The sequence below is a fragment of the Myotis brandtii genome, unplaced genomic scaffold (assembly GCF_000412655.1).
Source record: "Myotis brandtii unplaced genomic scaffold, ASM41265v1 scaffold300, whole genome shotgun sequence".
NCBI lineage: Eukaryota > Metazoa > Chordata > Mammalia > Chiroptera > Vespertilionidae > Myotis > Myotis brandtii.
This window is the reverse complement of record NW_005361459.1, coordinates 2,289,525-2,307,234: the sequence shown is the minus strand read 5'-3', so window position 1 is coordinate 2,307,234 and position 17,710 is coordinate 2,289,525. Positions and strand designations below refer to the sequence as shown.

Genomic DNA, 17,710 nt, shown 5'->3' with positions numbered 1-17,710 from the left:
GTTTTAGAATTGCATTATTGATCATGAGTAACGTGAGTAATAATATTACTTGAGTGATGCCCAACTCTGGCCATTGCGAGAGACAAATATTTGAATTATGCAATTTTTTGTCTCTGTCAATGCATGTCACCCAAAATGAGTTCGCGTGTCACCTCTGACACACGTGTCATAGGTTCGCCATCACTGACCTAGATCAAGTAAATCATAATCTCTTAGGAATGGTTTAAGCATCAGAATACTCTAAGCCAGTGGTTCTCAACCTTCTGGCCCTTTAAATACAGTTCCTCATGTTGTGACCCAACCATAGAATTATTTTCGTTGCTACTTCATAACTGTAATGTTGCTACTGTTATGAATCGTAATGTAAAATATCTGATATGCAGGATGGTCTTAGACGACCCCTGTGAAAGGGAAAGGATTGCTCGACCGCCAAAAGGGTCGCGACCCACAGGTTGAGAACCGCTGCTCTAAGCTCTCCAAGAGATGCTAGTGTACTGTCAACGCTGGGTTTCAAGCCTTCTTCATAGGTGGTGGTTGTGTTGTGATATATTTAATATATTTTTATTGATTTCAGAGAGGAAGGGAGAGGGAGAGAGGGATGAGAGAGAATCATTGGTCGGCTGCCTCCTGCATGCCCCCATTAGGGATCGAGCCCACAACCTGGGCGTGTGCCCTGACAGGGAATCGAACCGTGACTCCTGGTTCATAGGTCGATGCTCAACCACTGAGCCATGCCAACCAGGCATGGTGTGATATATTTAAATTTGTCCCTGTCTATTCACTTGTTCTAGGGAATAGTTGTGTCTTCAGCTTCTATCAGAAAGCAGATGCTATCAGAAATTGGCTGCCTAGAGTTATGCAAAATGTTGTCTTCTTGTAGAAAATAAAATTTTGGAAAAGCTGCGAAGAAAAAGATCATCTTGCACTGACCTGTGTTTTTTTTTTAATATGAGAGAAAAGGGCCTCTTTTCTAACTGCCATCTAGATGTGTCCAATGGTAAAGAAGCCCATGAAATGGTAGCTTCGCAGTGAGCGGCCCTCAGGCTTCCCAGCACATGTGCGTGTGCTTGCACCCTGCCAAAGCAGACTCGGGTTCTCTCCTGGCCACTTTTCCAGAAAACCTAGGGGCAAGAGGCCAAATAACTTCTACTGAGTCCTCAGGGAAGGAAGTGAACTTTCTCTCGTGTTTCTAATTCGGTGATGGCTTGTGCTGCCATCAGTCCTATGGAATCTCAACAGTGCTTGCCCCTCCTACCTCAGGAAGGAAGTTGCCACTTCCTCAGCAAGATTCGCTTCCCATGAGCTCGGATCAGGCTACAGCTGAGGCTGGCTCCGGCTTTGGCAGAGTTGCAAATAGGTTAAATGTAGAGGGGATTTCTAGTTCTCCTCTGCTTCTGCCAACTTCCTTTTCTGGCAAAATCTGAATAAACAAAAACACTGGGCAGGTGGCTTGTTGCTCCCCATGGCGCTTCACAAAGCTAAGTTCTTTATGTGATCCAAGAGGTGGATGGCTTGTGATTTTCTTTGTTCAGCGTTACGCAGTTAATACCCTGAACTTTCATTTCTGAAAAGACGTGCGCCTGAAGCAGAACTACAAATTAAACTTGGACATCACATCTCCATCTTTCTCAGCCTTTGTAGCCCAGCCTAAGTGACCGCAGGATCTGCTGTTGGAATGGCATGGGTTTCCATTTAAGATGTTAATTAGAAGGAGCAGCAAACACTTTCTCAGAGGAAGTGGGCTGTAGTAAAAAGGTACATTTTACTCTGACCTAAATTCCCTTCACCAACCACTTTCTAGATTTATCTCCATCCAAGGAGCTGGCCTTGTTGCCTCACTTTCATGCCCTGACCTTTGATGTACTTGTTTAACTCTAATAAAGTAATAAAGCTTGGATGCAGATATATACATATTTTTTAAGGGTTGTAGGTTTTGGAGCCAGAAGACTTAGAGTGGATTATGTCAGCTCCATAATTCATTTACCAGTTGTGAAATGTAGACAGGTTACTAAATTTCTCTGATTCTATTAATTCATCCATAAGATGGGTGTAAGTATTATTACATAGAGTACTTGTAAAAGTTAAGTGAGAAAGTAAATAAAGAATGTAGGCCTGGCACATGTCCAGTAAATGTTACTTTCCAAAATACGTATTGCTAACTAGTAAAGCAAGTGATCCTCAAACTTAATCCCAGAGTGGCAGAAATAAGGTGCAAAAATGCCTTCTCTCTTCACTATGGGGTGTCCTAAAGGCCACAGAGTTGGGTATAATCGTGGAAACTTGCTTGGGGTTAAATTAGGTTAAAAGTTAGAATCTGCTGATGAATCTTGATCTGTAGATTAGGAGTCCATAACTAGTTGAAGATAAAGGTATAAATCAGGGATAAAGTTTTGAGGCCAAGGCATAATAATGATTGCCTCTCAATTATGATTTATATTTTGCTTCCCCCCCCCCCACTCAACAATTATTTTCTAGGTAATTAAATATTTTCTACAATGTAATTTTTTAATGATTACATATTAAGAGTATGCTCTAAACAAAAGCTATGGGCAATTCTATGGCAGCTAATTAAAAAAAAAATTTTTTTTAAATTAAATTAGCCTGGCTGGTATGGCTCAATGGTTGAGCGTCAACCTATAAACCAGGAGGTCATGATTCGATTCCCCGGTCAGGGCACATGCCCTGGTTGCAGGCTTGACACCTAGTAGAGGATATACATGCAGGAGGCAGCCGATCAATGATTCTCTCTCATCATTAATGTTTCTCTCTCTATCTCTCTCTTTCTCTTTCTCTCTCCCTTCCTCACTGAAATCAATAAAAAGATTTTTTTTAAGTAAATTAACCTGAGAAATGTAAAACTTTTTTATATTTTCTTTGGCCAAGTCCTTGACCAATTTTTTTAATGCTTATTGTTTGTAAATATTTTATGATTTTATGGGCAAGTTATATTTCCTTTAAGATACATCTGCGTGTATTTAGTTTATTGTATTATGCAAATCCTCCATGTCTTTACCTTTTTAAATGTACTGGCTTTATTCAGTTTTGAAACAGAAATATCAAAGTTCCCCACTATAATTTTATTTTTAGCAGTTTCTCCTTTCATTTCAAATAGTTCAGGCTTTATATACTTAGCTACTGTCTTACTGCTTACAAGTTTATGACTGCTGTATCTTTTTTGTAAATGTTGCTCATTATTCAATTTAGTGCTGTTAGACTCTACTCTGCCTTGTCTAGTGTTAATATAAACTGGTATTTTCCCCCAGAATGTGCCTAGCATATCTTAATTTATCTCTTGATTTTCAGTCTTTATCACTTTCGTTAGAGTTTTGTTTGTTATCTACCTTAGTCTGCTCACATTTCATAGAATGGCTGATAGACTTGGTTTTATTGCTTCCTGTCATTCTATTATTTATTATAGTTTACTTTCTCTTCTTCCATTCTTTATTTTTGGTGGTTTTATCACATAGCTCTTCATTCCTTTTTCCCCTCTTTTATTAGTTTGGGAACTTTACTTTTCTGTGCCCTTGATGATTGTCTTCTGTAGCCTGGTGCTTATCATTAGAAGCATACTTTGTTTTACTATTATTTGAAAAAGGATGCCTGTTTTCCCCATAAGAACACTATATTTCCCTACATGTATAACTTCCATAGCTATGTTCATTGTGTTAGCTGTCCCGCCTAGCCTCTCTAAATGCTCTTATTGTGACTACTTGTTGTCCCCCTTGCCCAGCAGCGGTATTTTATAGGAGCCACTTGGGTCAATATTATTCTCTCTGGCTTCTCGATTCCTTTAGGTGCACTGTGATTTTTGTCATCTCACTGCGGTTCAGGTCTGGTTGTTAGAGCGCCCTAAATGGCTGATTCCATAAGTGATGAAAGGCTGGGTTCCCTATTCATGGGAGACTAATGGGACAGAAGTGGCAGCAGCTGCCTGTCTTCCTGCTCCCAGGTTCCCTTAGGCCAGTGGTTCTCAACCTGTGGGTCGTGACCCCTTTGGGGGTCGAACGACCCTTTCACAGGGATCGCCTAAGACCATCGGAAAACACATATATAAACAGTGGTTCTCAACCTTCCTAATGCCGCGACCCTTTAATACAGTTCCTCATGTTGTGGTGAACCCCAACCATAAAATTATTTTCGTTGCTACTTCATAACTGTAATTTTGCTACTGCTATGAATCGTCATGTAAATATCTGATATGCAGGATGTACTTTCATTGTTACAAATTGAACATAATTAAAGCATAGTGATTAATCACAAAAACAATATGTAATTATATATGTGTTTTCCAATGGTCTTAGGCGACCCCTGTGAACGGGTCGTTCAACCCCCAAAGGGGTCGCGACCCACAGGTTGAGAACCGCTATCTTAGGCAATCTCGGCTTCAGGAACAGGGAGCATCAGCCGGCTCTTTAGCCCCTCCTTGACTAATAAAGCCCACTTAGGAGAAGCCAGTGTCAGCCAGACTCCCAGGGTTCACAGACCTTCGCCAGTCTTCATCCCAGAATCCCCAGTGCTGGTCTACAGGCCCTGCTTGGTCCCTAGAAAGCTCCCATGAACTCTCCCCTCAGCACCCCACTCCCCAGCCCAAGACCTTCCTCACTACCAGCTGCTCTGCTTGCCTTGGCAGCTTTGTGCCTCTCAGAGAGTCAGAGGGATTGGATTTGCTAGTGGAGGGAAAGCATAGTATATTCAGCTCTCCCAGTTCCTAGAACCCCTCTCCAGTGTTCTTAATAGAGAGATTTCAAATTCACTTAGTTATTGATCTTTAGAGAGAGAGGAAGGGAAAGGGACAGAGAGACAGAAACATTGAAGAGAGAGGAACATGGATCAGTAGCCTCCTGCATACCCGCCACTGGCATTTGAGCCTGCAGCCTGGACATGTGCCCTGACTGGAAATGGTGACCCCTGATTTCACGCTCAACCACTGAGCCACACCAGCCAGGCTGTCATAGTCTTAATAAAATGGCTTTAGTATGATTTTATATAAGCAAATAAAAGTGAAGTAAAGGCCCATCTTGCTAGATTGCAGTTGCCCTAACAGAACAGAATGGTCACATGATCTTTTTAAAATCAGCCATGGCAAAAGTTGGGGAAGGAAGATTAATTTTCTTGTGCTTTCCCCTTAGCAGTTAAAAATGAGCACTTAAAGAAACAGCCCCGTCTAGAGGAAAGCTGTTATTTGTACATCGCATCTCCCACTGTGTCCGTTTCCTGGGGGTGGGAGTCGGGGTGGAGCTGCAGGGAGCTCCTCCCACCCACCTCCTCCCTGAGGAAGCCAGCGGGGCACCAGAATGGGGCAGTGGAGGGCGGTCCAGTACCAGGCTCCCAGGTAATCTGTCCTGGGCCCCGTGGACCTACTGCTGCAGCCTGCCCTGCTCTCTGGCAAGTGAAAGCAGGCCCCAGGCCGGAGAGCCACCTGCTCGCTGGCAGAGTGTCTGCAGCTTGTGATTCAGAGGCCTGAGTCTCTCTCGTGTCAGGGAGTGACTTCCTGATTGCTGACTCCCTCAGCAAGGTATGTAGGGACTGCTTAGTTCATCAGTGTCTGCAGCTTGTGATTCAGAGGCCTGAGTCTCTCCGTGTCAGGGAGTGACTTCCTGATTGCTGACTCCCGCAGCAAGGTATGTAGGGACTGCTTAGTTCATCCCAGGGCGGCACCCACCTGTGGCAAGTCTGTCCTGTCACTTACGTGGTAGAGGACACTGGTGAGCATAGCGGCTGCGTAACAAAACAGGTGTGCTGACGCTGACTTTGGTGCCTCTGTTCGAGGCGTCAGAGCCCCTCCGCAATTGAATCTTTGCTTCCTGGGCATTCCATTGGAAGGTACTCAGGGACAGTGCTAAGGCTGTGTAAGGCTGTGTGAGCCAGGGAGGCGGGCTTGGTAGGAGAGAAAGCTTCCTGCCCTGTCCTTGATGCCTGAGCGCTGAGGAATACTAAGGAGCCGCCACACTGGGCTGGCGCCAAAAGAGAAGGCCCAGCCAAGTGTCTCTTCAGACCCTTGTGTTTTCAGGCTCTCACTCTGGCCTCCCTCTCTCCCTCATCCAGAATAACTTCCTAGAGCAAAATGCAGGCCATCCTGTTCAGCAGTCTTTACATCTCCCCTATGGAATGCATGCCTTTTCAGTAATAGCCCAAATTTATTCTCCAAAGTCCCTATCCCCCAGGCGATAGCCAGAATGTTTAACCAGCAGTCTGGCATAGGCAGTGACCATTGGGTGTGAAAGCTGGTCAAACCAGAACAGGACAGCAACCACCAAGCCAGACCCCTGGGGGGAAGGGCAGAGGGGACTCTAAGTGTGAGGTCCCAGCATCCTGGAGGAGGGAGGAGGAGTGACAAAGGGAGGGTCCCTGAGCATCAGTCATTTACCAACCCGTGGAAGTCATTCAGCATTTTAACAAGTCTGCTACACAGTGGCTGAACATGAGCTTTCCCTATTCCCTGGCCAACAGGGACATTGTTTTTCAGTGGGCTCCTCCCCCAGACATTTCTGAAAATCCCCATGCATCCGTACAGGTATACTTAAGTGTCTCCTAGACCCTGCCAATTTGGTGTCCGGTGACAGATGGTGACTCTCTTAAAGCTTCATGGTTAGGATAGGTCGGGAGTGAGTCATATGAAGCAGAGGTCCTGGCCAGCGACTACCCACACTCACTGCCCATCACTGCTGATGACTGTTGCTGTCCCAGTTCCCTCCCACTTTCCACAACCGCTCTTTCAGAGAGAGGGCTCCTGGGATCAGAGCCGCTGGGCTTGAGTGGGTAGGGAGTATGTGCTGGGTGGAGCTGGTCCCGCATAGCTTCTGAGTGCTCTGCACCACTGCTCCCTCAGAGGCCCTGCCAGGTGTCTGGTTCATGGTGTGTTTTTCTCATGGCCATTTTGGTGCTCTTCAACCTGACTTCTGCTGTGGGGAGACAGGAGGGAGCCCACTTAATCAGAGATGTTGGTATGTCAGACCCCAACATTGTCTAAGGTTTACTGTCATCCCCAGAAGGCTCCCAAGCCCTGGGAAAATGAGGATGTTGCTGACCATCTGTTCTAATGTCCCTGGTCCCCACAGGGATGGGAGCAAAGGAATCCAAGGCAGCTGTTCAAAAGAAAGATGCTGAACGTGAAACGGGGCTTGAAAAGGGGCAAGTTGTAGGAGAATGTGTGGACTGTGTCTTCCTGTTTGTTTTTCTGTTTCGGTTGTTCCCCACCATTTCTTGATGACATCAGCCCATGAAGTGGAGGTAGGCAGCTGCCACCAGCTGTGGCATTGCTCACAAAGTGCTGAGTGTGTGGTGGTTGGATTGAGACTTCTGGGCCTAGGAGGTGTGAGCATAGCGGGAGAGGAGATACTCATTGTTTCATCTGAGGCAGCTGCTCATTCCTGATTTTTTAACACCAAAAGCGAAAATTCATCCTGGACAGTTTCTAAAAGAGGCCAGTAAATCAGCATATTGTACAGGCCTAAAGGTAAAAAAAAAAAAAAAAAGTAGGCTTGCAGCTTCCGGTCTGTACTCTGGAAGCTGCTTTCAGTGTTGAGTGTTGCCCCTTTGGTGCTATAACCTTGACTCTGGATCTGCTGTGTTCATTGCTCTGGAAATGGTGAATCTGTGATGGTGACAGACACCTAAAATGATGCTGTCCCCAAACCTGGAAGCCCACAAAGTCAAGAACATGTCAGATCAGCACTAGCTGGTTTGGCTCAGTGGATAGAGCAGCGGCCTGTGGACTGAATGGTCCCAGGTTCGATTCCAGTCAAGGGCACATGCCCAGGTTGCAGGCTTGATCCCCAGTAGGTGGTGTGCAAGAGGCAGACGATCAATGATTCTTTATCACTGATGTTTTATCTCTCTCTCCCTCTCCCTTCCTCTCTGAAATTAAAACACACACACACACACACAAAAAGGTCAGATCAAACAAGGTAGTGTGGGTGACTGCTCCGTACTAACCACATGCTCTGCTGTCATTCATCATCTAACAAGGGAGACAAAGCAAAACCAAATGGCATATAGTCATTCCGCAAGTCTCCAGAAGCGAAGGTGTCCTGGAAGGGGAAAAATAGCACAAAGCAGCCTGATCTCAGAAAGTTTGTCAACACTATTCCCCGGGCAGGTGATAAATATATGGCCGACATTAGCTGGTCCAGCAGCCCCCAGTAATAGCATTCCCTGGTAACTAATGATAGCCATGCGGGTCTGGCCTGCTGCTGTGGTTTTGGTGACCTGCAGTCCTGAGCTCGGTGCAGAAGCTTGACATTTGTTGGCACATCTGGCACTTTGCCTGGGCTCTTGTTCCCACCATCCTGGAGAAGAGCCAGGTGTCATTCTGATGTAATGTTTGGGTCCTGAGTTCTGCCCAGTTCCAAGAAGGGCTTGGTGACCGAGTGCAGTGTTGCGGACATCCAGTGCGTTGTGCTGGTGTGTCTGGACGCCCGCCTCTCAGAGCCTTAGTTATACAACGCTTCACAACCCCAGGGACTCATGGCCAGCTCTGCACCCAGCCCTCGGGACGGGGAGGGAGAATGTGTGAGTGCCGTGGGAGGACAGCCGGCACCTGTCTCCTGTTGTATAACTGTCCGCCTTCCCTGAACAGTGGTCTGGACCAGCAGGTAGAGATCACTCACCATGCCCAGCACCTCTAAAGAACAGGTAGCAGAGGATAGGAAGACGTGATCCTTGGCCTTCATTAACAGTGAGGCATCTTAGAGGGACATTATAAGGTATGAAGGCACTTCCCTCCCCACTCTGGTCTTGTAGCTGCACCCAAAGTACACCTGGTGGGTAAATATTTACCTTGGTTGTGTTGTTGTTTTAACATTCACCCACTGCAAAAGAAAAAATACTAACAATAATTGTAAAATAATAATGATGAAGGTTCAGCCTGAACCTCTTGGATTAAGTGCTCTTTCTCACTGAGGGTGCAATCAGGAGCAAGGGAGTGATGACAGCATGGCCCACCCTCACCTCCCTGATGAGAACTCCTGGGGTCTGGACAGCTGGCCCTGGGGTCCTGGGCCAGTGCTTGTTCGGAACCACCGCCTACGTGTGTATCTCTTCACAAAGGAAGTCTGCTTGTGGAATGGGAACCCCTGCCGGCTGCCCACGACTTCAGGCTCCTTTGAAGCCACAGTTCTCTGGGACCCATTAAAATGGTTTGATTTCCTTCACTCCAATGGCCTGGAATATGAAAGAAAGAGGCCATCACGTGGCGGGCTTTTTTTTTTTTAATTGAACATCTTTTCATGCAGAAAACAGAAAACAACGGAATGGCCTAGAAATCTGACAACAGTGGATAAGCGTTAGGGCAACCACATAATTTATTCTTCAAACCAGGACCCTTGAGAGAGAGAGAAGGCTTTGTTAATAATGACGCTGGGCAAGAATGGACACCAATGTGTGGTACATACACATGCATCTGCCTCCTCTCGTCTCTGCTAGCAAGGATGAAACACATTGATTATTAACTTCAGGTGGGATTTGGGGAAGAGGTGGGAGTTGCTCATCACTCTGCCCTAATGTCACAGAGGAATGAAAGGTCAGCTCCTCACCAGCACCCCCACGTTGGGAACATCCAGTGTCTCACACTCAAGGCTTACAGAGTTGAGCAGAGATGGGATGTGTGAGGGGAGAGGAAGCTGCCATCCCTGCCACCCCTGGGTTCTCTGGCCTTCTTCCTCTCCCCGCACATTTAGTTGTTGACAGAATTTTCAGAGATCTAGTTTGCACACTAGGCATTCTTCTATGGCATAAAATAATGTCAAAATTAAAAGTAGTAAGATCATTCTATGTAAGCATTTTTTAAATCAACTTAGGCTACTGGATTCAAGGAAGTGGGATTTGGGGAAGAGGTGGGAGTTGCTCATCACTCTGCCCTAATGTCACAGAGGAATGAAAGGTCAGCTCCTCACCAGCACCCCCACGTTGGGAACATCCAGTGTCTCACACTCAAGGCTTACAGAGTTGAGCAGAGATGGGATGTGTGAGGGGAGAGGAAGCTGCCATCCCTGCCACCCCTGGGTTCTCTGGCCTTCTTCCTCTCCCCGCACATTTAGTTGTTGACAGAATTTTCAGAGATCTAGTTTGCACACTAGGCATTCTTCTATGGCATAAAATAATGTCAAAATTAAAAGTAGTAAGATCATTCTATGTAAGCATTTTTTAAATCAACTTAGGCTACTGGATTCAAGGAAGAAAAAAGGCATGCACATTGAGAGCTACTTTTAGAGGAAGATCTTATTCATAAGTTTAGGTTTTATAAAATCTGTTATTGCTAAATGGGGTGGGGGGTATATAATTTCATGTGTCCCTATTTCAGTTTGCTTCTTTAAACATTACTAGGCACATAAAGTATGATAAAACTGGTCTACTTGGAAAACGTTTGTCATAGTGGGTGACCTGACTGTGGCAAGGCTGTAACGGCAACTCCACCCAAGGGTCTCGCCAGAGAGAAGTGCGGTGTGGATTGCAGATGGCATGGAAAGCTGTCGACGTGGTTATGGGTCAGAAAAGAAGTCTGCTTACCTCCCATGCAACAGGCAGAACATGTGGCCTGACAGGTCACCGAAAGCTGAAATCCTACCATCAAAGATTCATTATATTGGTGGCTCACAGGATTAGGGGGTCTTCAAAGCCCCTATCAAGTATAGTTGTCTTAGGAAAGTTTAACAACTTAAAAACCAGCCTCTTCATGCCCAGCCAGTGTGGCTCAGTGGTTGAGTGTCCACCTAAGAACCAGGAGGTCATGGTTTGATTCCCAGTCAGGGCACATGCCCAGGTTGTGGGCTCAATCCCCAGTATGAGGTGCATAGGAGGCAGCCGATCAATGATTCTCTCTCAACATTGATGTTTCTATCTGTCTCTCCCTGTCCCTTCCTCTCTGAAATCAATAAAAACATATTTTTTTTAAAAATCTGCCTCTTCAGCCGGCTGTAAGGAGGCACTCAAGGCTGGATAAATAAAGTGCATCTTATGGAAAGGCCAGGGTTACTCGACAGCTTGTGGTAGCATTTCCACACTAACGTGAGCATAAATACATTATGGAGCAGAACACGTCAGCTACACAGAGATCCATAAGAAACTTTACAGGTGCTCCAGTTCCTGAAGCATCTTCAAGCTGAGCTTCACACCCCTGTGTGTTAACTACTTCTATACCTGGAGGTCTGGCTTCTAACTCTCCTATTCCATTCATTTCTCTTCCCTTGAGGTAGTGCCACACTGTTTTAATTGTATCTCAAAAATGCTTTAATACTTTCCTTTTCAAAGTGGCTTCATATTCATTCAAATAAACATTAAAGTCATTTTCTCAATAAGTCCCACTGGGATTTTTATTTTCATGTGTTAAACATCAATTAATTTGGCAAAAGATTGACATTTTTTATGATTTAGTCTCTCCATGAACATTGCATTTTCTGATTTCATTGAAACTTTTTTTTTTAATTCTTCCTCACCTGAGAATTTTTTTCCCTTTGATTTTTAGCGAGAATGGAAGGGAGGGGGGAGGCAGAGAGAAAGAAACATCGATGTGAGAGAGACACATCGATTGGTTGTCTCCCGCACGTGCCTTAACTGGGGTCGGGGATCGAGCCTGCAACTGAGGTATGTGCCCTTGACCGGAATCAAACCCATGACTCTTCAATCCAAGGGTTGACACTCTAACCATTAAGCCAAACCTGCCAGGGCCATTCAAACTTACTTTATATTTCTAAGTTTTATCTTTTTTTTCCTAAACATCATACACATTTCTTATTAAGGTTATGTCTAGGTGTGTTTTTGTTGTGACTGTCTTGTCTCATATTTTCAGTGTGATCCACTGAGACAGTGGGCTCTGATTTGTGACATGGAAGGGCAAGTCCATCTGAGAAATTATACTCTTTCCAAATATAAAGAGTAAACACCAAAGATGGAGTTTGCATGTAAAAGCCTGTAGATTGATGAGGATAATGGTATCTTCCTGTAAAGTTGTTGTGAGATTAAAAGAATTAAATGCTTTTAATTGATTTAATTAAATGCTTAGAACAGTGTCTGGCATACAATTTAAGAGTTACTGTTACTTTCATCATCATTATCATTATTTTTTAGTAGTAATAGTCTATATATATAAAAGCCTAAGCGACCGAACGACCAGTCACTATGATGCACACTGACCACCAGGGGGCAGATGCTCAGTGCAGGAGCTGCCCCCTGGTGGTCAGTGCGCTCCCACAGATGGAGCACCGCTCAGCCAGAAGCCTGGCTCACAGTCACCAGCTGTAGCAGCGGGAGCCTCTCCCACCTCCACGGCAGCGCTACCAAGCAGCAGGGCTGGGATGAGTGGGAGCAGTGTGGCACCCGGCCTGGCTCAGGCTCCTCCCCGGCCACCTGCTGCTTCACACACTGCTATATCCCCCGAGGGGTCCCAGATTGCTAGAGGGTGCAGGCCAGGCTGAGGGACCCCACCCGTGCATGAATCCGTGCACCAGGCCTCTAGTATAATCATAACAATGCCAGATTTGGCACTGCCCCCATCAGATGAGGAATCATCCCTGCTGGGTGGTTTCCCCACCCTCAGAAAGGGAAGAGAGCAGGGACACTCTACCCCTTAGCGCTTCCCAAGCAAAGCCAGGTGTCCAGATCTCCCACATAACTTTCAATATATAGGGCACCTCCTCACACAAGACTCTGCTGGGCCCTTCCTGGACAGGAAGCTGTGCCCCTCAGAGCAGAGCCTCAGAAAGAACAGACTCAAGTCCAGATCAGGAAGCTCAAGTTCAAAACCAGGTAATGGTCTCAGACACTCCCCACACCCTTTCTCCATAGTGTGGGTGGGTTTAATAGTTTCAAAATCATAGACTCTTACAGCAGAGGGTGATGAGCCTCGGAGATCCTGTGGTATTCAGCCTGACAGTAGATGGGCCATGCACATAAGTAACATTTGATAAGCCCTTACTACATGCGTGGTACTATTCTTATGTAATACTCCCAACAGCATAAAGATATTTAATGTATTTAGACCCTAGGAAGTATGTGGGACAATTGTTACGTTTTCTTCAAGTCCAGTATCTCATTTGATTCTCATAACAACCCAGTGAAATAGGCAGGAAGTAGCAGAGGCCCCACTTCAGAGCCCCCCTGCCCCAACCCCTGGCAATTGAGCCCAGCTCCTAAGTCTAAATCAGATTGAGGTGTGTTGCTCAGGAGGCAGCTCTGTGCTTCAGATGCATAAGCAGTGAAGACCTGAAACATTGTAAGAAATATTATTTTTTTGGACCCTCCTCCTTCCCCCAGCGGGTTGTTTGTCTAATGAATCTCAGAGCTCGTAAGCATTTCTAGGCCATCCAGTCATCCATCTACTTGCAGTTGGGTAATCTGTGTATTTTCCTTGGACTCTAATGCCAGCTCCTAAAGCTTATAGAAGTGTGATCAGCTTTAATGACCAGTTTATGCATGGTAATACTCTGATGCGAGCCAATATGGGATTCTGGAGGGACTATACTAGTAAATTAAAGCTGCTAATTGCACTTCCTCACTGCCATTGACCAACCAGCTGCTTTCACCTGCAGCTCAGAAGTGACATGTTCTGTCATTAGCACTGTGGCATCCATCCCCAGCTGGCCCCCTGATGTGTGCTGGCACATTTTATAGCCCAAATAAATGCGACAGAACTGGTACACAAACGTTTAGGCCTCGTTACTCCTCATCTTTTTTGGTCTCATTGAGGTAACATTTTGATATTTCCTGCCCTTTGTGAACTGAATATTTTTCCCTTGCCTCTTCTGTAATTGCTCTGGTTAATCCCTTAACAGTGGTTCTCAACCTTCCTAATGCCGCGACCCTTTAATACAGTTCCTCATGTGGTGACCCCCAGTTTCATTGTTATAAATTGAACATAATTAAAGCATAGTGATTAATCACAAAAACAATATGTAATTATATAAGTGTTTTCCAATGGTCTTAGGCGACCCCTGTGAAAGGGTCGTTCAACCCCCAAAGGGGTCGCGACCCACAGGTTGAGAACCGCTGCCTTATAACCTTGGATTATAACTTTCAACCTTCTTCTGCTGGGCCTAATTTAAGTCATTTGATTTTGCTTACCATGGGTGAACATTTTTGTTATAGTAAATGGTCCTGTCACTATGTTTATTGCCTTGCCTTTATCGTTTCCATGTTTCCACTAGGAGCTCACCACCAAGCACTTCATGATCACGTATGACCTAGGACAGTGATGGTGAACCTTTTGAGCTCGGCGTGTCAGCATTTTGAAAAACCCTAACTTAACTCTGGTGCCGTGTCACATGTAGAAATTTTTTGATATTTGCAACCATAGTAAAACAAAGACTTATATTTTTGATATTTATTTTATATATTTAAATGCCATTTAACAAAAATCAACCAAAAAAATGAGTTCGCATGTCACCTCTGACACGCGTGTCATAGGTTCGCCATCACTGACCTAGGATCTAGAACTAGATGTCTGGGGCAGTCCTAAACTATGCTATGGGGCAACTCAGTCTCTCCTACTGCCCGTCATCACTGATGCCCGTGCAGAGGAACTGAGACAGGCACACAGATGGTGACAATACAAGGCCAAACCAGTGTCGAATGGGTGATGTGTAGTAAGTGTTTTCAGGAGACAGAGAGGGGACCCAGAGAAGCTTCAACCACTGGCCCAAAGGGTGGGTGGGCTTTTGCTCAATGGATACTGAGTGGGTCTTCCCTGGTACAGTAGCTCCTGGTGGAGCAAAGACACTGAAGATACAGGACCCATGGCAGTCAGTGAAAAGTTAGTGCACAGAGGGCGGGCGGCCACCAGAGGACCAACTATACTATCAGACCACAGAGCCGGGGGAGGGGAAAAGATATTAATCTGTATGCCCTCTTAACATCATTAACATCAAGATCTGAATTCATTCTCCTCCCACCCACCCCCCACCAGCCATAAAAGTGGCATATCTGAATGGAACTTTAAAAAATCTACTTCTGCCAAACTAGACTATAAATTTGAAGGGTTGTTTTTATTTAAAGTTCCTTAAAAGTTGAGCTTAGATCACCCCTCATCTTCATTCTGCAACTTTCTTTGGAGCCTTTCATGTGGAGCTGATTGGGACGAGGTCACCATATCACAGCTGCATTTCCTGCAAGAGAGCACCTATCCCCCAAAGGCTCCATCCTTTACTGTTGGACTCTGAGAAACAAATACTATGTTAAAACTATGTTAGTGGGGTCCTAGTTTGGCTCAGTGGATAGAGTGTGGGTCCATGGACTGAAGGGTCCCGGGTTTGATTCCAGTCAAGGACATGTACCTCTGTTGCAAGCTCAATCCCCGGCCCTGGTTGGGACACGTGTGGGAAACAACCAATTGATGTGTCTCTCTCACATCCATGTTTCTTTCTCTCTGCCTCTCCCCCTCCCTTTCACTCTTTCTAAAAATCAATTAAAAAGTCTTCAAAGTTAAGTAGTAAAAGCAAGTTATGATTTCAAATTAAAATATTGTGTGTTTGTATACATATGCACACATGCACACACACATTTTAAAAGAGAGGTGGATGTTGGGCAGACCCAGATTGCATGTGTGGTTACCTCAAATTTTAATCAGTATGCTATTGTACCCCTTCATCAGAGTGTGTGATTACTACAGCTGTGTTACGGTGACATGGGTTTGGGGACTCTAGAGGAGCAGCATTTTGGAGAAGGCACTGTTCAGCTTCAAATCTTTGTTCCTCTGTGGATTGACTTCTCTGAGCCTTCCTTCCTCACCAAAAAAATGCGGGTAGTGATTCTTATCATATCTACACCAGTCGTTCTTGATCTTACTATTGATGAGTCCCCATTTTGTATGTCACCCAAATAATTCTCTGGCCCGCTCCCCTCTATACTCTATCACCTCCTTAGTTCAAGCCAAATTATCTCTCATCTGCACTCTTGCTGGGCTCTTGCCTTCACACTGAGATAAAATGATTTTGAACCACAAATCTAAGTCCATCTTCTGTTTTAACATTTAAAAATTTTCCTCAGAATGAGTCGGCATCCATGGCCTGGCCCTAGCCTACCTTTTACTCTCTCCTCTACTTCACCCCATCCACACTCACTGCCAGTGATGTCTTTGACATTCTCCATAAGCCCAAATGCATCAGGTGCCTCACGCCAGCTGCTCTGTGGGGGCCATTCCCTCTATCTGGAATGTGCTTCCTGCCCCTCCTCTGGCTCCCACTGTACTCCTGAGCCCTTGCTTAGGATCCATCTCCTCAGGGAAGTCTCCCTAACTCCCTCAGGCTGAGTCCCAGCTCCTACTCCTACATTCCTCTAGTCCTGCGTGCTGCCCTCTGCCAGCACCCACGAGCTTATAGGGCAGCTATCTCCGTCCTCGTCTGCCTCTGCTCCTAAATGCAGAGCTTCTGAGGGAGGAATCACGTCTTCACATTAACCGAAGTGCTGTGTCCGGTATGGAGGTGTTCATTGCCTATCTACCCAAAGACCAGGGGCCGTGGCTGCCCTCCCAGGCCTCCTAGAGGGTTTGATGGCTCTTTCACCCAACACACGTTTATTTGTTGGCTGCTGTAGGCGACCAGCCTTTCACTTATAAGAAAGAACCCTGCCCTGTCTCTCTATCTGCACTGCACAGCCATGAGCTCGCCAGTACATCCAGCTTGGCTCCAGTGTGCAGGGGATGCACAGAGGCAAATCTGGTGACTGCCCTTTGCCCCACAGTGTGGTGGTCAGCAGAGAAGGGCCCTGTGATGGCAGACATTTGCATTTAAATGTTAGAAATACTCTTTCTGACCCTTCACAGCTATGGAGTCCCCCGGTTCCTGATCTGTCTGTTCTTTGCCTTCAGGTCCACATTGGCCAACTGTATTCGACTGACAAGCTTATCATTGAGAATCAGGAGAAGCCCAAGACCTAAAGACCAGCACCATCAGCAACCGTGGACCACCTCCAGCACCCACTCTGTGCTTGCGATTGGGACTTCCAATGGACCACGAGTGGCTTCTTGCATCAGCTTAAAATAATAACCTCTTGCTCAGCCTGCCCTATAGGAACTGATACAGTAAATTGAGTGAGGTTTCCATTCTCCTGCAACCTTAGTGGAAAGGGTGGCTGTCTCTCCTTGGTTCAGTGTTAGAATGAAGAGCTGGTGCTCACTCAGAATAATGCTGTGTGTTATTGTGTCTCCTCTCTACCCCACCCCTCTTTAGTAGCTCATCGCCACTTGTACAGAGCATCTCCAGACTTTGTTTCTTAGTCCTCAACAATAAACAGGATTGTCTCCCTAAGCCTGCTACCCAGATACACTCATCCTGATTAATGCACTTGCGTTTCCTGCTGCTGCAGGTCCTGCACAGGGCGGTGGGGGTGCCAGGAGGGAGGCTCCAACCCTCAGCTGAGTCCTCCCTTTGTGGAAGCAAGCCCAGGCACCAGGAGAGATTTGGGGGACAGCAGGGAGGAGAGCAGGGCCTGGGGCAGAAGGTGCACCCTGCAGTTGATCCCTAGGCCCAACACAACCACAAGGATGGCAGGCAGGTGGATACACACCTAGAGACAAGGCACTCCACCCCTGGCAGCTCAGAGGTCTGAGGATCAGCACCGCCTGGGAGCAGAAGCTCAAGCCACACCCCAAACCTTTTGAATCAGAATGGTCAGTCTAACACTGGAGGTAACTGCAGGGCCTCTGAAGTTCAAGGAGTGCTGCTGTCAGCACTGCTTCCAAAGCTGCCCCCAGCTCACCTGCTGAGTCTGAACCTCCTGGAGA

At 46.1% G+C, this 17,710-nt stretch overlaps 1 protein-coding gene across 2 annotated transcripts in view; it reads left to right on the top strand.

Annotated features, from left to right (window-relative positions):
• Positions 1–17,248, top strand: part of LYRM4 (LYR motif containing 4) — a 132,314-nt gene extending 115,066 nt beyond the window's left edge. The window contains exon 4 of one of the 2 annotated variants that reach the window (XR_001362741.1): positions 16,796–16,865. Coding sequence is in view for 1 of the 2 variants with exons in the window: in XM_005869645.2 (XP_005869707.1) it covers positions 16,796–16,864 (69 nt within the window). In the remaining variant the exon portion in view is untranslated. Of the gene's footprint in view, positions 1–16,795 lie in introns of both variants that reach the window. The other variant, XM_005869645.2, reaches the window with a different exon arrangement.
• Positions 17,249–17,710: the final 462 nt, after the last annotated feature.